Source organism: Mauremys mutica, chromosome 8, assembly GCF_020497125.1.
Source record: "Mauremys mutica isolate MM-2020 ecotype Southern chromosome 8, ASM2049712v1, whole genome shotgun sequence".
Taxonomy (NCBI): Eukaryota; Metazoa; Chordata; order Testudines; family Geoemydidae; genus Mauremys; species Mauremys mutica.
In genome coordinates this window covers 110,143,138-110,166,526 of record NC_059079.1, presented here as the reverse complement: position 1 = coordinate 110,166,526, position 23,389 = coordinate 110,143,138, and the positions used below count along the sequence as shown (strand labels likewise).

The window sequence follows — 23,389 nt, the reverse complement described above, 5'->3', positions numbered from 1 at the left end:
ACAGCACCTTCCTAAGTCTGCAAACAGTTATCTTCAATGTTTATTCCACAGCAGTGGAGTGAAGTTAACAAGACTGGTTAGCTTTACAGTGGCTATTTAAAACCAGCCAGGTAGCAGGGAAACTGTCAAGAATCAGGCAGGCTACTGGTGTCCAGAAAAATTACAGGCAGTGACAAACCCAGGAGTTATTCACTGGGGAACTGGACTTAGATAAACACAAGGCACTCAGCATCAGTAAGGCACAGATCAGCAGACAGCTCCACCACTGCCTTGCTGCAGCCAGGATGTTCTGGGGCCAGAGGGGAGAACAACGAATGCTCCTTCCTTCCAGCAGACAGTGGGGTTGGGAGCCTTGAAAACCAGCGCCCACCCAATGGTTGTAAGGTTACACCCTGAATGAGACGCAGAGAGAACAGACACATAGGCATCCAAGCATCAATTTACAGGGGCTGTGACTTCTTATTTGGGTGCTACCCCTCAAGTTGGGTATTTACTCCTCTGGCTATTAGCTGTTTGATTAATTTTCCAAGTCCTTTGTGTGAAGGTGTTGATGGGATGAAGGAATGTGTTAGTGTGTGGATGCATGTGGGGAAGAGACAGTAGCACTGGTGGGTTAAATTGAAAAGAGAAGCAGAGTATTGAGAAATTTGGGGGAGGAAGGAGTAAGCCGAACAGACAAACGGTAACGGGCAGAGGAGGAAAATAAAATGATGCAGGGATCAAAAACAGAGAGTCTAAAGGCAGAGAAAAAGGAAACCACAGACACAGACTAATGCAGGAAAAGATACAGCTCTGATCTACTGTAGGAATAAAAATAAAAAGTGGAATAAAGACAGGATGGGAAAGGTAAAAAGCAAAGGACAGGAATTATTTTGGGGAAATCCTATGGTCTATGTTCTACAGGGGACGAGATGATCACCGTGGTCCCTTCTGGCCTTAGAAGCTATAAAAGCTGCACAGAAATGTGTACTGAATAGAAAGATGATTGAAAGTATGTTTCCAATGAATAGGCAACAACAGTACACAAGTGTTTATTTCTTTAAATCACAAGAAGAGGTTGCATGAGGCCGTAGTGGCACAGGTATCTCCATCTGGCTAGTAAGCTTAGTCAACAGACTAGTACATGCCACTTCCTGTAGCCCTGTAAAGCCAATACATAAATAAGTGTCGGGTTCAGAAAGGCAGCCACTATTAGCACTAAGCTGAAAGCTTCCACTACTTCATTTCAAATGGACATGATTGTGTACTCATGTTACGCCTTTCTCTGCAAGACTGACGAGTCTATTATTAACTATTTGTTCCGTAACTCTTTTAAGTCTCTTGGCTGCAGGTTATCTGGATTAGCTGACTTTGAAATGTCTAACCTTAGTAGCTGCCTGTCCAACTTGGAGTCCAGTGTTGCTGGAGCTAGCAAAGACAAAGAGGCACTTGCTGTGGCAGGTAACTTCTGGGGGGAAAAAAGCCCTAAAGGCTCACAGGAGCTCAGACTGCTAGGCTCAGCAAAACCAGCAGCTTTCATTTACATGAACTATGGCTGCCCCACCTAAAATCCAGAGAGACATGAAGCTCATGAGCACAACTGAACTATGGCCAACCTGAAGTTACCAATTCACAAGGACTCCCAGAACCTTACAAAGACACGTCTGAAATCATTCAAGCTTCTTTGGGAGCAAGCTAAAGCTTTTAAGGGGTCCTCATTCAATCCTGAGGCACATTGGAAAGAAGACTGGGACAATGCTAATGTCCCAAACAAATTGCTGGCTCCACAAAATAACTTCCTTGCTTCAACAAACCCCGGAAAAAATGGCGCACAGTGAACTGTTTAGAACATTGCATGGCACATGCTGTCATCTCTTACAACCTCTGAAGATGAAACAATCCACAACATGTCTGTGGACATCATTCTCAAACTATGAAGCACAACATAAATCAGTGCTCGCATCGATCATTTGCTGATGACATCTCAGTCTTACACCAAGCTCCTCCTGAAGCTACCCACTACAACAGAACCTCAGAGTTAAGAACACTAGAGTTACAAACTGACCAGTCAACCACATGCCTCATTTGGAACTGGAAGGATACAATCAGGCAGTAGCAGAGACCAAAAAAAAAAAAAAGAGCAAACAGTACAGTGTTAAACGTAAACTATTTAAAATAAATAAAGGGAAAGCAGCATTTTTCTTCTGCATAGTAAAGTTTCAAAGCTGTATTAAGTCAACGTTCAGTCGTAAACTTTGGAAAGAACAACCCTAACATTTTGTTCAGCGTTACGGACATTGCAGAGTTCTGAACCACCTCCATTACTGAGGTGTTCGTAACTCTGAGGTTCCACTGTAGCTCACTAACCTGGACTTGGTTATCCGAACAATGCTAATCACCTCTCGGAGTACAAAAGAAGATGTGATTCCATGGATCATTATTTCTTTCAGTACGGAGAAACAATAGAACAGAGAAGAAAAAAAAGGCAGGATCGTGAAAATGTTTGTTTGGTATGACTTGCTTTTTCTTTAGTGAATTTTCTGTTTTAAATAAGCATTTTGAAATCTCTTTCAATCAAATTGAATCTACTAGCCAAAACACATGTAAAGGGAAGAAAAGTAAATTATTACATAACAGGTAAAGAAATGTCTGAATCCAAGCAAAAAGAGCTCATCTATTGAAGTTTCTGCACATGAAGTAACACAAAGCACATTAATACTAAGGCCTTGATTAGACGCACAATTTGTATTGTTTTAATATACCAGTACAGATAAAGTGATACAGCCGCCCTAGTATGCTCACAATTACACCAATATAAACGTGCTCATAGCACTACAGCTTATTACCACAGGAGAAGAGTAAGCTATGCCAGTATAAGCACTTTTGTATTGGTATAACTGCAACCACACAACACTAGTTATACTGCTATAAGTATTTCAACTAAAAAAAAAAACAAAAACCTCTCACCCCCCCTAATCAAAATAGTTATATAGGTATGAAATCTGTGTGTAGAGCACACCTAGAACAAAACATGGACATTACAGAAGCCCAAAGAACCTTAAATAGCCTCACTTCTCTAGCCTCAGGGCCTGATCCTGGAGAACTAAAATCAGTGGGATTTTTGCCATTAGCTTGGGATCCTGAGGTCAGTGGGAGTTCAGAGCTGCCCAGCATGTCAGAATGAGGCCCTTAGTGACTGATGGTCTGAAGTTCTAAGCTAAAGAACCCAAATGTGCACCAACAACTGGACAGGAGTTGGCCTGTTCTACCCATCACGCCTGATTGGATGGCTCAGGGTTTTCACTCTTCTATAAAAGCCAAGCAATCTGCATTAATCTCTGTTCAGCTTGGTAGTAACTGTAGCAGTGAAAAGTTAACATGCAACTGCTTTATATTAATGTCTGAAAAGCTACAGCACAATTTACAAAGAAGGGTCACTGAACCCTGGACAGTTCACACAGTTCTGAGACAAAACAAAGAGCACAATAAATGACATACCTGGATTTTATTCATATTATACTAGCAGATTATAATCTTACATTTATTCTTTTATCGGAGGCCTATTTTCAGTATTGTTGGTATATATTTTTTAATTAGTGGGCAGCACCCAGACACCAAGGGGCAAAGAGAGAGATTGTATATTTAAATTGAAAATGACAAACAAACCGGCTGACTGGGTTATTTATAATAACCTGAAGTTGTATGTTCCAAGAGAGCTTCAAAATTCTCGAGTCAAAATATCCTGATTTAGGTATGAAGGAGATGCTAACAGATGAGAGTTCTCTGACACAAAGGGGTTTGGGTTAATTGCATCACTATTTTACCAGTGGTGATCTTAAGTGTACTTACATATTCTGGATCAAGTATTACCAATGGGATACTGAAGTTTGCACCTCAACATTACCATAGTAACCAGAAATCCAACTGCAGGAGTTGGAGATTCTCAGTCCAGTTTCCTAGGGGACGGAAGGCCACACCACAAAAAGGACTCCTGCAAGTGGCACGTTTAGGAGCAGCCTCAGAGGCAAAGGCAATAACTGAATATACAGGAAGACTTTGTGGCCCAAGGGCCACATCTGGGTATGGAAATTGTATGGTGGGCCATGAATGCTGATGAAATTGGGGGCTGGGGTGCGGGCTCTGGGGTGGAGCCAGAAATGAGGAGGCTCCAGGTTGGGGTAGGGGTGCAGGTGGGGGGGTGAGGGCTCTGGCTGGGGATGTGGGCTCTAGGGTGCAGGCTGGTGGGACCGAGGGGTTCAGAGGGCGGGAGGGGGATCAGGGCTGGGGCAAGGGGTTGGGGCCCGGGAGGGGGTTGGAGTGCAGGCTCCAGGCAGTGCTTACCTCAAGCAGTTCCCGGAAGCAGCAGCATTTTCCCCCTCTGGCTCCTACGTGGAGGCACGGTAAGGCGGCTCTGTGCACTGCCCCATCTGCAGGTGCTGCCCTTGCAATTCCCACTGGCCTCATTTGCTGGCCAATGGGAGCTGTGGGGGTGGCGCTTGGAGCTGGGGCAGCGTGCAGAGCCCCCTGGCTGCCCCTACGCATAGGAGCTGGAGGGGGGGATGTTTCGCTGCTTCCGGGAGCCCCTCAGAGCAAGCCCCCGACCCCACTCCCCAGCAGGAGCTCAAGGGCTGGATTAAAATGCCTAAAGGGCTGGATGCAGACCTCGGGCCATAGTTTGCCCACCCCTGATGTAGTCCCTCCAGGTTAGAGATAAGAGAGTAGCAGTGGACGAATGTGGGGATGCTTACACTTGCTGTTGCTGAAACTGCATGTTTTCAGGATAAAGAAGACTTCATTTTCCTGCTCTAGCACCTTTATTAGAAATAAATTACTTCAAAAATTAGAGAAACAGCATACAACATTCCTGCATTTTGAATAAATGCCTTACGGAAGAGTCTTCTCACTAAATACATGTGCCAGTTTTAGAGAACTCATAAAAATAGGTCACAGTCCTGCTCACCTTCCCCCTTCCCTTTATCCACAGAGTTGAAGACCAGAAGGGACCACCACATCAACCAGTGAAATTATCAAGTGAGCTATACCCAAATAATCCTGGCAAGTGATCTGCACTCTCATGCTGCAGGGGAAAGGGAAAAATCCCCTAGGTCACTGCCTTCACCCTCCCTGGTGTTTATGCTCCCAATGTATTTATAGGGAGCAATCAGATCCCCTCTCAGCCTTCTTTTTGCTAGACCAAAACAAGCCAAACTCTTCCAGTCTCCTTTCAGAAGACAGGGCCTCGATTTCCCTGATCACCCTAGTAGCTCTTCTCTGCACCTGTTCCTGTTTAAATTCATCTTAAATATGGGTGACCAGAACTGCACACAGTATTACAGATGAGGTATCACCTGTGTCTTGTATAATGGCATTCATACTTCTCTCTCTCTACTGGAAGTGTCTTGCCTAATACATCCTAGGACCACACTGGCCTTTGTCACATCCCCATCACACTGGTGGCTCATAGTCATCCAGTGATCAAACCACACACCTAGCTCTTTTTTTCCTTCTCTGCCACTTCCAACTGATAAGTCCCCAGCTTAAAGCAGAAATTCTTATTATCTGACCCTGAGTGCATGACCTTGCACTTTGTGCTATAGAATTTCATCCCATTTCTATTACTCCAGCCTTCAAGATCATCCAGCTCTTCCTGTATTGCGTTCTGATCCTTCTCTGTATTGATGATGCCTCCTACATATGTATCATCAGCCAGTTTCATTGGCACATCCTAATTTCATGCCGAGATCTTAATAAAAATACCAACTAAGATTTGTCCCAAAAATCATTCCTTGAGGAACTCCACTAGTAACCTCCCTCCAGTCCGATAATCCATACAACCCATTGCCTTCTCCCCTTTAGTCACCTTATCCACTTTACTTTGCTTGTACTGATCCCCATCTTCCCCAATTCAGAGAATAATTTCCCCCGTGGTACCATGTTACTGAAGTCAAAGTAGATTAGATCTATTGTACTTCCCTTAGTCTAAAAAAATCAGTTACTTTCTCATAGAAGCTAATAAGGTTAGACTGTCATGATCTACCTTTGTTAAACCCACGTTGCATTACATCCCTTTTACCATTTACCCCCATGAATTTAATTAATGGCCTTGAGGGGGCCATTTAGGGATCTGGGGCAAAAATCTGTCTGGGGATTGGTCCTGCTTTGAGCAGGGGGTTGGACTAGAGATGACCTCCTGAGGTCCCTTCCAACTCTGAGATTCTATGATTCAGTCTTAAGGTATACCCCCAAATAGTCAGTTTTATTACAAATCCTTGCTACTGGATAAGCAATCTTATTTGCCAGTTCTTTCAATATTCTGGGGTGGAAATTATCCAGTCTCCTGATTTGAACACATTAAGCTCTAAGTTTTTCTTCCATCTTCCTTGATGTTAAGAAAAGTACACACTTTTTTTTAAAGCAAAAATCTGCATAGATCCAACATTAAGGTTGCACAGTTAAGTGTGAAAAGTAAGGAAATGGAAAACATTCAGATAGCAAGATTAACTTGGCTGTGTTGCACTTCCTGCAAGTATCACACACCTACAGAACAAATTTTATGACCTACACAGTAACATTAAGCTACAGATTTAACCAGAAAAACAGGAATAGAAAACATATGTACAATGTAGCCAAGCAAGCACTGCTGCTGAAACCTTGACTTCTGCATTCCATGACTGAATGATTTGGAGTGTGCAATTACATTATTGCAGCTTTTGGCATGAAAAATGCAACCTAGGAAGTTAAGTGTGCACCTGTAGATTTCAGAAAGGTTTTCAATGTGCGTGTGTAGCATGACATTTTCAAAAAGTCTTATATTTGTGAAATCAAGCTTTTTCCAATCCAAGCAAAGGCATTATTCCTTAATGAGGATTATGTTCAAGCCAAATTTTAAGTTTAAAACTTCAGCTACTTCTGTTGTATCCCAAAGAAAGTGAAGTCCGAATTCTTTATATGATCCGTACAAACTCACCCTGGTTGGTTACTTCTAGAACAGACTAGTAAGTAATGTGCCCTGGAGAATAACAGGGCCACAACCATCAGTTTCTACAATTTAAGATTTAATTAAAAAAAGATGAATCTCCTAGGCCTTATGGTTGTGAAGGTAACTTCATAAATGGACAATGAATGTACAGACAGCTCTGGTGCTGCTGCAGAGAAGAAGGAGAGCAGAGTGAAATTAACAAGACTAGTCTCTTTCACTGCTGCTATTCAGCAATCTGTGGACAGCTGAGACACTCATCCAGAATAATGTAAAGTTCAAGCAGCTGCCTGGGAAAACAAGAAACAGCATCAGGGGCAAGGGCAGGCATTAATTATCGACAGAGAAGGGAAGCCAGTAACATCATAAAAATCCTTCCCTGCCCCTTTCTGCAGCAGCTAGGAGGCTCTGGGGCAGAAGCAGAGTAGCAGAGGCCCTCCCTGACCTCCTGCTGCTACAGAGAGCAGACAAGTTTCCTTCTTCCTTCTAACAGCCACAGTGGAGCAGAGCACTGAATTTAAAGCTCCATGAAGGGCCCAAGGACAGCACCCTGCTAATATCCTACAACCTCAATCTTGCAGCAGTTCGAGGATAGTTAGATTTTCATCAGAACATTGCCCAAGGACAGAATGAGCAGGAGTTCCCCATTCCACTCTTTTGTATCAAACTCTGGCTACCAAGTGGTAACATTTTAAAGTGCTACTTCCCCCTTCTCTCAGCTCAAAACTTATACATGCAAAAATCAGAAAATGGAAAATTTAAGCCCCCAAATCAGTATTTTGGAAAATTATGAGCCTATGAGACTAGGGGAGAGTTACTAATGGAAGCTACTTTGATATTTTAATTACAGCCATCATTACCAAGTGCAGGAAAATTCTTGACTTTTTTAAAGTTATGTTACTGAAGTCCCATCAAAATAATGTCAATACCCAATCTCAAATGTAGCTCGTAAGTGTCCAGCATCATGCTCTTTTAAAGCCACTGGAAAGGGTTATTATACTATTACGAATTAACAAAAAACAAAACCCCACAATTTTATTTTGCAACAGCAGAGATCACGTCAAGACACATTTCACCCACCCCAAACCCTGAAAGGATGCAAAACGACAAGGAAAAAGGCTCAAACATTCCTCGCCATCTTTCCAGTGCCTATAGTGTTGTGGATAACATGCTCCAAGAGGCATTCACTTCTGTCTCCAGTGCATACCAAAAAACAGTATGTACCCCAACTTCATCCAACTCGCTATCTACTCCACACACACACACACCCCCCAGACTCCCTCTCTCAGCCAGCATAAAGCAGAGTTCTCCCCCTTCCAACCTGCCACTGTGACACCAACTTTCAGAGTGTCAAACTCCTGAAATGTTACAACACATTTTCCCTTTGGCCTTGCCAGCTCTGCGTGTGGAAATAGCATGACTGTACCTGTGGAAGTCCTGACTGACACCTCCCGACACCCCCCTACCTCAAACACAATACTTCTGCTAACATCCAGGTCACCAGCACACCTTCCAAGCTCAGTGAGGCTCGCCAGTCTGCAAAAGGAAGCAGGAGTCAGCTGAAAGGAGTCGGAATTGGCGTTTGGTGGAAGAGTCATCTTGGGCGAGGACACATAAGAACATAAGAAAGGCCGTACCGGGTCAGACCAAAGGTCCATCTAGCCCAGTATCTGTCTACCGACAGTGGCCAATGCCAGGTGCCCCTGAGGGAGTGAACCTAACAGGCAATGATCAAGTGATCTCTCTCCTGCCATCCATCTCCATCCTCTGACGAACAGAGGCTAGGGACACCATTCTTACCCATCCTGGCTAATAGCCATTTATGGACTTAGCCACCATGAATTTATCCAGTCCCCTTTTAAACATTGTTATAGTCCTAGCCTTCACAACCTCCTCAGGTAAGGAGTTCCACAAGTTGACTGTGCGCTGCGTGAAGAAGAACTTCCTTTTATTTGTTTTAAACCTGCTGCCTATTAATTTCATTTGGTGACCCCTAGTTCTTGTATTATGGGAATAAGTAAATAACTTTTCCTTATCCACTTTCTCAACATCACTCATGATTTTATATACCTCTATCATGTCCCCCCTTAGTCTTCTCTTTTCCAAACTGAAGAGTCCTAGCCTCTTTAATCTTTCTTCATATGGGACCCTCTCTAAACCCCTAATCATTTTAGTTGGTCTTTTCTGAACCTTTTCTAGTGCTAGAATATCTTTTTTGAGGTGAGGAGACCACATCTGTACACAGTATTCGAGATGTGGGCGTACCATGGATTTATATAATGGCAATAATATATTCTCAGTCTTATTCTCTATACCCTTTTTAATGATTCCTAACATCCTGTTTGCTTTTTTGACCGCCTCTGCACACTGCGTGGACATCTTCAGAGAACTATCCACGATAACGCCAAGATCTTTTTCCTGACTCGTTGTAGCTAAATTAGCCCCCATCATGTTGTATGTATAGTTGGGGTTATTTTTTCCAATGTGCATTACTTTACATTTATCCACATTAAATTTCATTTGCCATTTTGTTGCCCAATCACTTAGTTTTGTGAGATCTTTTTGAAGTTCTTCACAATCTGCTTTGGTCTTAACTATCTTGAGTAGTTTAGTATCATCTGCAAACTTTGCCACCTCACTGTTTACCCCTTTCTCCAGATCATTTATGAATAAATTGAATAGGATTGGTCCTAGGACTGACCCTTGTGGAACACCACTAGTTACCCCTCTCCATTCTGAGAATTTACCATTAATTCCTACCCTTTGTTCCCTGTCCATTAACCAGTTCTCAATCCATGAAAGGACCTTTCCTTTTATCCCATGACAGCTTAATTTACGTAAGAGCCTTTGGTGAGGGACCTTGTCAAAGGCTTTCTGGAAATCTAAGTACACTATGTCCACCGGATCCCCCTTGTCCACATATTTGTTGACCCCTTCAAAGAACTCTAATAGATTAGTAAGACACGATTTCCCTTTACAGAAACCATGTTGACTATTGCTCAAGAGTTTGTTTTTTTCTATGTGTCTGACAATTTTATTCTTTACTATTGTTTCAACTAATTTGCCCGGTACCGACGTTAGACTTACCGGTCTGTAACTGCCGGGATCACCCCTAGAGCCCTTTTTAAATATTGGCGTTACATTAGCTAACTTCCAGTCATTGGGTACCGAAGCCGATTTAAAGGACAGGTTACAAACCTTAGTTAATAGTTCCGCAACTTCACATTTGAGTTCTTTCAGAACTCTTGGGTGAATGCCATCTGGTCCCGGTGACTTGTTAATGTTGAGTTTATCAATTAATTCCAAAACCTCCTCTAGTGACACTTCAATCTGTGACAGTTCCTCAGATTTGTCACCTACAAAAGCCAGCTCAGGTTTGGGAATCTCCCTAACATCCTCAGCCGTGAAGACTGAAGCAAAGAATCCATTTAGTTTCTCCGCAATGACTTTATCATCTTTAAGCGCTCCTTTTGAATTTTGATCATCAAGGGGCCCCACTGGTTGTTTAGCAGGCTTCCTGCTTCTGATGTACTTAAAAAACATTTTGTTATTACCTTTGGAGTTTTTGGCTAGCCGTTCTTCAAACTCCTCTTTGGCTTTTCTTATTACACTCTTGCACTTAAGTTGGCAGTGTTTGTGCTCCTTTCTATTTGCCTCACTAGGATTTTACTTCCACTTTTTAAAGGAAGTCTTTTTATCTCTCACTGCTTCTTTTACATGGTTGTTAAGCCACAGTGGCTCTTTTTTAGTTCTTTTACTGTTTTTCTTAATTTGGGGTATACATTGAAGTTGGGCCTCTATTATGGTATCTTTAAAAAGGGCCCACGCAACTTGCAGGGATTTCACTTTAGTCACTGTACCTTTTAACTTTTGTCTAACTAACCCCCTCATTTTTGTATAGTTCCCCCTTTTGAAATTAAAGGCCACAGTGTTGGGCAGTTGAGATGTTCTTCCCATCACAGGGATGTTGAATGCTATTGTATTATGGTCACTATTTCCAAGCGGTCCTGCTATAGTTACCTCTTGGACCAGCTCCTGCGCTCCACTCAGGATTAAATCTAGAGTCGCCTCTCCCCTTGTGGGTTCCCGTACCAGCTGCTCCATGAAGCAGTCATTTAAAGTATCGAGAAATTTTATCTCTGCATTTCGTCCTGAAGTGAAATGTTCCCAGTCAATATGGGGATAATTGAAATCCCCCACTATTATTGGGTTCTTAATTTTGATAGCCTCTCTAATTTCCCTTAGCATTTCATCATCACTATTACTGTCATGGTCAGGTGGTCGATAATAGATCCCTACTGTTATATTTTTACTAGAGCATGAAATTTCTATCCATAGAGACTCTATGGAACCTGTGGATTCGCTTAAGATTTTTACTTCATTTGAATCTACACTTTCTTTAACATATAGTGCCACTCCTCCCCCTGCACGGCCTGTTCTGTCCTTCCGATATATTTTGTACCCCGGAATGATTGTGTCCCATTGATTGCTCTCAGTCCACCAGGTTTCTGTGATGCCTATTATATCTATATCCTCCTTTATCACAAGACACTCTAGTTCACCCATCTTATTATTTAGACTTCTGGCATTTGTGTACAAGCACTTTAAAAAACTTGTCCCTGTTTATTAGCCTACCTTTTTCTGATGTGCCAGATTCTTTTTTATGTGACTGTTTATCATCTGATCCAGCCCTTACATTATACTTCTCATTCCTCTGCTCCTGACTATAATCTGGAGATTCTCTATCATCAGACTCTCCCCTAAGAGAAGTCTGTGTCCGATCCACACGCTCCTCTGCCCCACATGGTGGGGCTCCCACAGGAGTGACTGAGCCCCTCACCTCCCTGTCACCTGACAACCACAGAGATGACACGAACTAATACATGATCTTCAATGTTTACTATACTGACCGCAAGAGGCAATGGTTATTTCAAAATGCCCCAGACCTCCTCCTCTCCTGGAAGCATTCTGCATCCCATTCTAACACAGCATGGGGCTGTCTCTCTCTGTAGTAGCTACACACACACACATCAGTACTGAGGTTTCTGAGTCAGCTCTAGGTCAAAGGCAGGAGCCCTGGTCCTTTAGCTCAAAACAGCACCAGTTCAAAACCAGAAGTACAGGGTTCATTCCCCAATAAGTGACCCGACGGGGAACATCATTACATATCATCTAGCCTCTAGAGGGTGACAGAGCCACATTGTTAGCATAGGTCACACTCACCCTGACTGGGGAAGATTGTCTGAGCTGCAGGAGTACACAGCAGTGTAAACCCCCAGACACATATGCGGGGACTGAACCTAGGACAGCTGGATTGAAAAGCACAAGGGCTCTGCTGCTTGAGCTAATAAAGGATCAGGATAGTCAGTATCCAATTCAAACCATTATCTACGGTCCAGCCTCTACAGGAGGACAAACAGTCCTGCTCGGCTAGGGTGGATTACAGCTGCCATCTCCTGAAATCCTGCTGCCTGGCAGGGAGCAATATGTCTGAGACATTGTGTCGTCCTAAGCCCTCTGTCCTTGCGCTGAGTAACTCCTATGCTGTTCTCTACTGGAGCCATCAGTAATAATGTCAAACCTGAGCCTTATATTGTATCAATGTTAATGTTCAAGTAGTAACGTTTTAAACCTTAAATAATTAATCAAAACATGTAACTTATCAAATATTCTTGCACTGTGCTCCTTGCAAAGAATCACACATTTAATTGCATTACTGGCTGCTCTAGCACATCTTCAAAAGGAATCCAAAGAAAACGTGGAACACTAGAAACATTTTAGTTACGTGGCACTTTTTAAAAGTTACAATTAACATTTTATTCACTACAAACTACTACAGGAAATTCTAGCAGCTCAGAAACTACAAGCATTTGCAACTGATCCTCTAACTCAAGACAGACTTTTTATTAAAATGGGAATCCTGACATAACCTTAATGATGGTAGTGCTACTTCCCCACTGTCAAACGACTTAACCCGCATCTCCCCTAGCCAAGACTGTACAGGACAGGACAGAAGGATCAGTACAGACAGGACCAAACACAAATCACCTTTCCAGTATTAAAGTGACACCATCAATATTCCATCTTTTTTTTTTTTTTAAATGTGTTTAAAATAGTTCCAGGTCCCACGCCGTCTCTGAACCCTTCTGCCCTTGTTGTGGTTTTACACTAATTTTTTTTTAATCTGCACCTCATTCCTGGGTTAATAATGACCCACACAAAGAACAGGAAGAATTTACTGAAGGACTATTCAAGAGAAACAATTAAACTTATTGTATACAAAGTGCTATCAAATGCATCAAGTAACAAGATTTTTTCTTCTAATCTTTCAATGACAGTAATCTTCACTGTTATTTATAACAGAGGTTCTCAACCTTTTTCTTTCTGAGGCTCCCTCAAAACACTATAAAAACTCCGGGGGAGGTGGGGGGGGACCCTCCTGGGTTCAGCCACAGGGGGAGGGGCAGCCTGTAGCCCTGCAGGGCTTGGGGCTCTTGGCTTCAGCCGCCAGGGCTCAGGGCTTCTGTCCCGCAGGATGCCGGGGCTTGTGGCTCAAGGCTCCCAACTTTAGCCCCATAGGGTAGGGGGCTCAGGGCTCCGGGCTTCAGCCCCATGGGGGGCACTGGGGCTCAAGGTTTCAGCCCTGGGGGGGTGCCAAAGCTTGGAGCTCTGGGCTTCAACCCCAAAGGGGTGCAGGGACTTGGGGCTACAGCAGCAGAGCCCATAGAACCAGAAACTGGTCCATAAACTCCTGGTGGAGAACCACTGATTTATAACAATGCAGAAGTCTGATTTCTAAGTTGATGGTGTCCCTTTAAGAAACACTATGAACTACTTACAGTTACTTCAAGAAAATTCCACTTGGGTTCTTCTTGTGCCTCAATTCATTAGTTCAAATTCAGAACTCATTAGGTATAAAACAAACGAAAAGGCTACATCTCTCCATTGACCCTAAAGATCTGGGTGTATTTCTGATTGCATTTGCTTTAGTGGTACTTTAAAGAATGTCCAGTTTATACAGCGGAAGTAAGAAAAACAAGAGATCACAGAACTCCTGCTCATACAATCAACTGTCTTAAAAGAAAACCACAAGTTCTAACCCACCTCTGGAAATAGTCCACAAAGGGTTTCAAAGGCAGCTCTTACATGAATTTGCTAATTTCTTGCTACTGTGTGGCTTTTTTGGGTCAAAATATTTGGGTTTTTGCACTATGTCTTTGAGATTACTGTTCAATAATCAAACTGAAACATTAATCTCAACCCTTAGCTAAAACTTATATGAGTTAATAAGAACAGAACTACAGTCATGTTCAGTTATATAAATTTGTAAAAGGCAGTTTTGGAAGAGATTTTCTAGAAGAAAAATCAAATAGCTAAATAATAAACATAGTACTAAAAGAAGCTGAGTCCAAACACATGGTGAAGAATGAGATACAGGTGGGAAGAATAGACAAAGTAGTATTTTGTTTAAACAAAGTTTGTTACTCTAACAAATATTAAAGTAAGAGGAAATATAGTGAACAGAAATTCGTGTGAAGGTTTTGACATTAAATTTGACTTCAAAATAAAGTTCTGAGCCAGAAACACACATCACTTTCAGGACTCTGAGGAACTTAATGTCAATGGCTTTTGTGACCCATTTCTAGCAACCTGCAAGACAACACCTGAGGTTTTGCTATTCACAGCTGTAGCATCTGTTCAGCTTCAAACAGTTGCATGACCTTGTATGACCAGATCACTAATCATATACTTTTTGAGGTGCATTATGTGTGATATAAATGTACATACCAAGTGATAACACATTGTTTACAGCCACAATGCAAAGGAAAACCTGTAGTTGACACCTAATTTTCTGATCACCACAAGCATCAGGTGGAAACAAGTAGAGGTGAAACTGGAATAAAGAAGATTACTGCTAAAGAGTGCAATACTGCCAAGATCCGATCCATTGCAATGGAAATCTCCACTTCCTGAATAACTATTCACAAGCCTGCAGCGACTGAAAATTAAATTGTACCATTACAGCAGCCTCTATCTACTGTACTTATCTGCCCCACATTTAGTATCTAGGTGCCTTACAATCTTCAATGTATTTATCCTCACAAAAGCCTTACAAGGTAAAGCACTGCTATTATCCCCATTGTACAGATGGGAACTGAGAGACAGAGATGCTAAGTGACTTGCCTAGGATCACACAGGATGTTTGTGGTGTAGCAGGAACTGAACCTGGCTCTCCCAAGGCCCAGGCTAACATTCTAACCCTGGACCACCCTTCCTTCTGTACAATCATCACATTTGAAGATTTTTCCATAAAAAGTAAACAGCATAAAACATGAATGCATACATTAATAGATACAGTGTAGTCACTTCACAAGTGTGGTACCCTGGCAACTTCCATGGCATTCTACTTCACAGTAAGCATAAGATCCAGCCATTTCCAAGAAAGAGCCAGCTCTTTCAATCCAGACAAATTTCAGTGTTAAAAAGAGGCCATTGAAAGAGACAGAACAAGGAGAGTGGCCGGTGGATAGCCTCTTATTTTCAGAGGGTATATGCGCATGGAGCATGTTGCCTGTTTTCAATATGGAAAGATAAACTGATCTGATTACTGCACCAGGGGAAAATCAGGGCTGACAGAAGGAACTTGTACTCTGAATACACACAAACACTTGCACCTAAGGGATAGTGTACTATCATAATCATTTAAAATTTAAATCAACATGTAATCTTAATTGTTCATCCTATAATGAGGGTTTTATAGGAGAAGATCCTTCTAGAGATCTCCCCAACAGCAGTATACTTAAGATACTAGTTTAGAATAAAGGCATTAAAAAGCAAGGAGAGAAAAAAATCACAGAATAGAAGCCATTCATTATATAGCAGCAGCAGCAGCAACTTGTATATTTAGGTTGCCTAACACTTTTTATTATAAAAACTATTGTTATTTTTTTCAGAAGAATTCTCACTCCTCCATGGTTTGCAGTAGGATTTTGAAGTTTAGCAGGGATTAGTTCTGGAGGTCAGACGTGCTTTTTGCTGGCCTCATGAAAATCCTTTCAAATTTGGCCAAGTTACAAGCAGCTGAAAACTCCCATTGCTTGTCCATGTTTCACACAACACAGCTATTTTCTGGCAACACAAGCCTCCCCCCTCATCGTTCCACTAGCACTGCATATGCACCCTAGATGTCTCAAGTGGAGCGCAATCACTGAATAACTCTCAGTTAGTGGTGACTTAAAAATTTGGCCTTGGGTCTCCCAATACATTAGCTCCTCATCAGTAAAACGGGACTACTACCATCGTCTCTCACTGAGGAGTGTGACAATACATTCATGAATGTTTGTGAGGACAAGATATTACAGTAACGAGACCCACAGACGAGCCTATGAGGAAATTTAGTGCAGGATTTGGATGACGTGCAGTAAAGACAACATAAGGCCAGACATTAAATGATAAGGAACACTGAACAGATGCCTCATTCCCTGAGCACTGGGCATCCTGTACCCTGACCCCAGCCGAGTCATGTGGAAAATGTATCACGTGACCATATAATTAAAGGCAGTATCAGTGAACATACACTAAGGTTGCATGGGCAACCTTAAATTCAGCATTTCCTAAACATTTAATATGGCAATCCAAATAACTTCCTTTTAAGAGTCTGGTGTACTTACTATAATTAACGTTAACAAAACATTGAAGTGAAGGGAAAATAATATAACAAAATGCATATAAATCAAAACAAAATTTAAATGAAGGTTTTTTTATGAGAACAAATTTACTGGCCCTGCAATGCTCTGCACACAGATATGGCCCTGCATCTACACAGAGCCCTGTGGAAGTCAATGAGGCTCAGAGGCTTGCAGGGATGCACCATGCACAACGCCTTGCAGGATCAGGGCTGTACTGTCTATATAAATTCCCACCATTCTCTCACCAGATTTACTCAACTTGCAAAGACCAGAACAACAACTGTGTTTAGAATTTCTGAAACTAGTAACTATCACATATTAAAATGACAAAAACTCAGCGGAAGAACCAGACATGGCTACTCATTTTAAAGTTAAACAATAAGCTGTAGTCCAGTATAAGTAACATATGTGGCAGGGAAACACAACAGCAACCACCATGTTCAGCTGACTTACCATGCCAACAGTTTTGAGATGGTGTTACTACACTTTGGTACCCTTACAGCACCTGCAGTAACTCCGATGGATAAACAGAGAACTTGTATACCCTATACTAACATACACTTAACATTTAAAAGACATGAAGAAAGGTGCAAATCTCTGAATATACCTTAACTCTAAGGAAGCAACCCCTTGCCCATGTGACATGTACAGTGTGCAAAGAGATAAGAGAACTATTAACACATCATCAGGCAAAATGGTACATGCTTTCTAATCTCACCTATATAATAAAGGAATTTAGCATGTACTAAAGTGCCTATTTTTAAATGTGACTTTTTGTCGCCAACTAAAAATCGACATTTTTCCCATCAATGCCATTGGGGGAGCTACTGTCATCTTGGAAACTGTCATCCCTTTGAATGTGAGTGCCCATAGCTTCATTTGAAAAACAGCTGAACACAGGCACAAACAAGAGGCCCTATCTTCAAACAGGCTTTATTCTTAACAAAACAGGAAGTCTGAGAAGCTGTGGGCATGCTCAAAGCAGTTGCCATCATGAACAAAAGCTCCCTGCAAGTTCTTGTATAAGGTGGAGCTCAGTCCTTGGGGGCAGGGTTGAAAGGGCTTACAGAGTAGTCTATCTCTGAAAAGCAGCTCTAAAAATAGCAATGCAAGCTCCTAATTTTTAAATCTTTCAGAAACTCCAAAAAAAATTGGCTCAAATTACATGTAAATAGGTGGAGCAAGGAGTTAGACGCTAGCACCACAAACTCAGCTTGGGATCTGAGACTCAAGCTTGGTTATTTCTATCTACGACCATCTGTAGTAATAAAGATTCTGCAGTTGGACTGCAGTTAACTATTACGTTGGGAATGCAATGCCGACTAAAATCTAGCTTCCTCTCCCAGAACTGCAGGACTAGCATATGTAAACTCACACAAATTTACTTTTGCCAATAAAGAAAGCAGATAAGACCTCCACAATGCACAGAGGAAGATGATCTGTTGGTTAAAAGGGGCTTTTTTTTTTTTAAAAAAAAATTCCAAATACTCTTTAACTGCACTGAATTATTTTAAGGATTCAGCAAGACACAGCAAAGAGGATTGTATTTTATTAGAAAGCCAAGCCTTTGAGCCTCCTGTTTGTACATAAAAAAGCATTACAAATCCAATACAAAAATTAATTAATTTGATTTCTGCACCTTTCCAAATTCTGCAGTGCCTATGTAATTACTGATCTCCAACTTGAGCGCGTCTGTGCCAAGTGCTGTTGTGAAAACTCCTCTATGCAGCTTCTGTTTACAAAGTGAGACCCCTCCCATTGCTGCATCACTGAATACATCTGCTGTAGGTAACTCCTTTGGTTTTCAAAACAAAGAAAGTTGCAGTAAATAGAAAAGAAACAGAGCAGCAACAGGATTTCCCCAAAGACCTAGAAGGATAGTGGTCCCATGCACTACCTTCCCTGAAAGCTTTCTTCACCCAGAGCTCATTGCAAGATTTGGGCCTAAAACAGCAGCATAAATAGTTTAAACTGACATTCCCAATTTTCCAAGATCATCCCTTTCTATGGGCACAGAGACCCTTCCAAAGCCTACTCCCCCACCTTTGAACACATCTTAGGAGAACCCTCTGCAGGTTTCTGAATTTATAGCTCCACTTCCTACAGCAAAGAACACAGAACTAAACATGAATCAATTTTCAAGAGTACTGTGCACATGCATAGCATGTCACACTACAGTATCTGTAATTAAATGAAAAAAGTCTTCAGGGGGTGGATGTTGTCGTATTAAGTAATTTCCCCAGCACAAGTGTCAGAAAATATTTAAAACTCAGACACAAGACATGCTTAAAGCAAGGGGAAGTTTTAGCCAAATGCTCTTAAAAAAAAAAAAAAAGAGTGGCATGTGCAATTTGAATAATATATTTTAGTGCTGCAGCAATTATTTATAACACACACACACACTTAGAAATGAAGGAAAGTGACCTACAAATGATAGGTGGCACATGTAAAATACAACAACAACAAAGTTACACACGTCCAACTGCTTATGGAACTCAAAAGGAAGGTTTAAAGCACTTTTGCTTCTAGGGAGTTCTGAAAATTGACAGAGTGATAAATCAAGGAGATATAATCAAAAGTAATGGGATTTTTTTCTGCTCTCGGAATTATTTTGGGGAAAGTTCTCTGGCCTGTGTTATACAGAATGTCAGACTAAAGCAGGAGTCGGCAACCTCTGGCACGTGGCTCGCCAGGGTAAGCACCCTGTCGGGCCGGGCCAGTTTGTTTACCTGCCGCATCGGCAGGTTTGGCGGACTGCGGCTCCCACTGGCTGCGGTTCGCCGTCCCAGGCCAATGGGGGTGGCAGGAAGCCGCAGCCAGCACATCCCTTTCCCACACTGCTTCCCGACACCCCCATTGGCCTTGGTCGGTGAACCACGGCCGGTGGGTGCCGCAGTCGGCCGAACCTGCCGATGCGGCAAGTAAACAAACTGGCCCGGCCCGACAGGGTACTTACCTTGGCGAGACGCGTGCCAGAAGTTGCCGACCCCTGGACTAAACAATCACAATGGTCACTTCTGGCCTTGGAGTCTATGAAATTAGAAAGGAAAAATGTAGCCTGAATAGCTATTAAGCCATGAAGTAGGAAAACCCAATGGCTTGGGTTATTTAAAACTAGACTGGACAAAGCAGTAGAAAAAGTACTGTAGGGAACAATTTTGCACTTGTAAGGGGTGGACTAGCTGGTCCAATTGCTCTTTTCCATCTCCAGCTTCTAAAGTTTTAAAAAGAGATAACTCTACCCGCAATGTCAAAAAATTGTATCTGAAAATCAAGTTGTTAATTGCAAATGGCATTTCCAATCTCTAAATCATCATCATATGGGGAGAAACCCCAGAGGCCAGTAACTGTATCAATCCCGCTTTTATACTGGTTTAACATCTCAAAAAACTTGAATGTTTTAAGAACTGTTCCACACTGAAGAGAGACTAAAAATGGCACCACCCAGTTTCAGCGTCTATCATCTCAACCACTGCCAGATCAAATCCACTCAGTGTACAAGTAAAACAATTTTTTTTCTAACCATCAGGACCTGCAAACTAAGCCTAAGACCTAAGAGGCCAATTGGGCTCTTCCTGGCTCACACCTCACAAACAATAAATATTCTGCAATGAGGTCTTAGTTAAAAACTCTGCTGATGTACATAAGCAGGTAGAAAACACAGCTCCACCATAACTGTGCTGGTCAGCAGCACTCCCAGGAGTAAAGACTGTGTCAGTTAGTAAAGTAAGCATAAGGACAATGACTACATACAGGGGCAGGTCTTGCATGTAAGAAGGTGCCATCTTTAAATAAAAACTTTCCAGAATAAAACCACACTTGCCAATTTTTTGAATTTAAGCAAGGTGACTGCCATTGCCAACAGGCAGCTCAGAGATGTCAACGACTATAAAAAGTGTAGAAACTGGACGATGTTTAAGGTGAGCCAAGGGGTTCTTCTTTGCCAACCTCCAGGACTTTGTGCCATGCAAAATGGCAGCAGCTTTGTGTCACCTGTACAGGCCCGGACCTCTATCCCCCCCCCCCTTGGTTTTGTGAAGGAGGGAAGCACTGGAGCCAGCATGTTTACATGCACCTGACATCCTGCTGGCGCCACCCCCCGCACCCCGTCCCTGCAGGGCCAAGGAGCGCACAGCTCTCCCGTAAGGCGGCGGCTAACCGGTACCAAAGGCTGCTTACAAGCTGCATCCCCGCGGCTGGCTCGGGTATGTCTAGGGCGCTCCGCAGGGTGCCGGCACTCGGATCGGGATCTTCCTGATCGGAGCCGTCGGTGGTGCTGAAGGGCTGCTCCGCTTCCCCACGTGTCTGCCCCAGAGGCCCGGGCACCGGGCGCAGCTCCACCCGCTCCGTCCTTTTCCCCACGGCGGCGGCGGCGGCGTCCCGGGGGCCCTGGCCCTGCAGCTCGGCCGGCGGCGAGGGGGAGCACAGCACGGCCGAGATGGGCTCGCTGTGCCCGCGGAGCGCCGAGCCGCCCGCAGGCCCGGCCCTGCCCAGCTCCGCCGCCGGCTCCTCGCAGCAGGTGGCTCCGGCGAGGCTCCTCCGGCCCAGCTCGGCCTGGGCCGGGGGGCTGCCGGCGGCCGCCGCTCCGCCGTCGCCCTGCGGGCCGGCCAGGGCCGCGGGCTCGGGCGGGCGCGGGGAGCCGGCGCGGGAGGCGCCGGGCCCGTCGGCGGCGGCGCCGGTGAGGTACTCGGCGCTGATCATGGAGGCCAGGTCCTGCAGCCGGCGCAGCGGGATGTAGCAGGAGGCCGGGTCCTGGCCGTAGGCCGCCTTGGCGGGGAGCGGCGCCGTGCAGCCATTGGGCGGCTCAGGGCCGGGGCTGCCCGCGCGCTCGGGCGCGGCCAGGGCCCGCGGGCCGGCGAAGGGGGCCAGGCCGCCCCTGCGGCTCACCTCGCAGGCCGGCTCCATCCCGCGCCGCGGGCATCGACCTGCGGAGCGAGCAGAGCACAATGGTCAGGCCGGGCCTGCGCCGCAAAATGGCACCCGCGCCCCTCCCCCCGCCCCGCCGGGCGGCCGGACCCGACCCGCTCCGCTCCGCTCGGCTCGGCTCGGCTGCGCGGCCTCCCGCCGGGCCGCCCTCAGCGCCGCGCGCCCGCGCCCGCACCCCTCAGCCGCGCGCGCGCGGCCCCTACCTGCCCCCTCCCGCGCCCGGCCCCCGCGCGGGCACAGAACGTGCAGGCCCGGCCCGGCCCCGCAGCCTCCCTCCCCCGCACGCGCGCGCGGGCCCGCCCGCCGCCATCCCGCGCGCGCGCCCCCGTCCCTCCCTGACTCTTGGGGTTCCGCGCCGGCCAATCAGCGCCGCGCGGCCCCTCCGGAGCCTCGTGCCCGGGGCCCCCGGCCGGGGCCCGCTGCTGCCTCCCCGCGGCGGCTCCGGAGCCCGGCCCCGCCCCCGGCCCGCTGCCCCGGCCCGGCCTCGCCCGCCTCCTCCGCGCGCCCCGGGGCCCCGCTCGCGCCGGCCTCGTCCGCGCCTCACCCGAGGCCGGGCCGCACGCGGCTGCCAACAAAATGGAGGCTGCGGCCGGGCCCCTTCCCCCGCCCCGCTCCGCTCCGCTCAGCCCCGCCCGGAGCAGCCCGCGGCCCCTCGCGGCCCAGGTGCGGCCTGGCCGGGCCCGTCCCCACGGGCGGCCCCGGCCTGGGCGCTCGGCCTGGGCCCGGCCTGTCCGCCCCGGGGGCGCAGCGGCCATTAGAGCCGCCCCCGGCTGCACCCCGGCCGGGCGGCTCCCGCGATCCTTGCCTGCCGCGGGGCGGGCGCGGCGCGTCCTGCGCCGGGCGAGGCCCTGCAGCCAGCGGCTTGGGGAGGGGGTCACCCGCTGGGGTTCAGCCCGCACGGCCGCGGCGCTGCCTGCTCGCCTGGCGCAGTGACTCTGGCAGCCGGGTGCCCCCTTTTCGGAGGTTCCCGAGGGCTGCCGGTACCTCTGCAGGGAGCGATGGGATATTCTCCAGGCCCGGGGGGGGGGTGTCCAGCCTCCCTCCCTCCTCAACCCATTTACACCAGGGGTGTCAAACTTCCTTGGAGGAAAGGGCTGAATTCTAGGTGTCGTTATACTTTATGGGCCGGGGGCAAATTCAGGAGCATATTGTCCCTTCAGGGCACAGGGGAGTGGCAGCAGGAGCCAGGTCTGCACCGAGATCAAGGGGAGAATTAAACCTGAAGCTAGTTATACCTTCAGTGCCTATTGTCACAGTCATCACCCAGTGAAACATCTTTGCCCAAGGCTCTCTCTGCCCTTTGTTTCTCTTCCTCCCCCCAGCTGCCCTTCTCGGTTTCTCTCTCTCCCTCTTCTGCAGTGTGTGTGTGTCTGTCCTTTTCTCTGCATTTCCTTCCCTGCAGCAACTCCAAATTCCCATCCCCCTCTGCCATTCCAACCAGCAGTGATTAAATACTTAATGTTGACACAGAAGTGTCATCACTGGCCTTTAAAACTGATAGTCCAATTAGATTAATAGGGGACAGTGGACTTGGCTTTGGTGCTGAGTCCCAGTTGCAGGCTCTGTGCACACTCAGGCAGAGATCACTGGTGGTGGCCCTGCAGCCAGGAAGGCTAGGGACTTGCTCTTTTGTAAATTTAAAGCTGAGATTTTAGAGAATCTGAACATGCCACATATGAGTCACAGAAATACATAATGTGGGCAGGATCTGGCCAGCAGGCCAAATGTTTGACGGTCCTGATTTAAACCCTGGAAGTTCTTGTGTGTCCATCCTTCCTAGAGCTTATGCCTAGTTGGACCCTTGGCTTCTGCTAGGGGC

The 23,389-nt window shown here is 45.5% G+C and overlaps 1 protein-coding gene across 5 annotated transcripts in view; it reads right to left on the bottom strand.

The window, feature by feature from the left end:
• The window catches only part of NSD1 (nuclear receptor binding SET domain protein 1), a 115,937-nt gene extending 94,318 nt beyond the window's left edge, over window positions 1-21,619 (bottom strand). For 4 of the 5 annotated variants that reach the window (XM_045026763.1, XM_045026764.1, XM_045026765.1 and 1 more), the window contains exon 1: window positions 21,532-21,619. In XM_045026763.1, the coding sequence (XP_044882698.1) occupies window positions 21,532-21,549 (18 nt within the window). In that variant the 5' untranslated portion in view covers window positions 21,550-21,619. Of the gene's footprint in view, window positions 1-20,823; window positions 21,288-21,531 lie in introns of those variants that run through there. The other variant, XM_045026762.1, reaches the window with a different exon arrangement.
• Window positions 21,620-23,389: the final 1,770 nt, after the last annotated feature.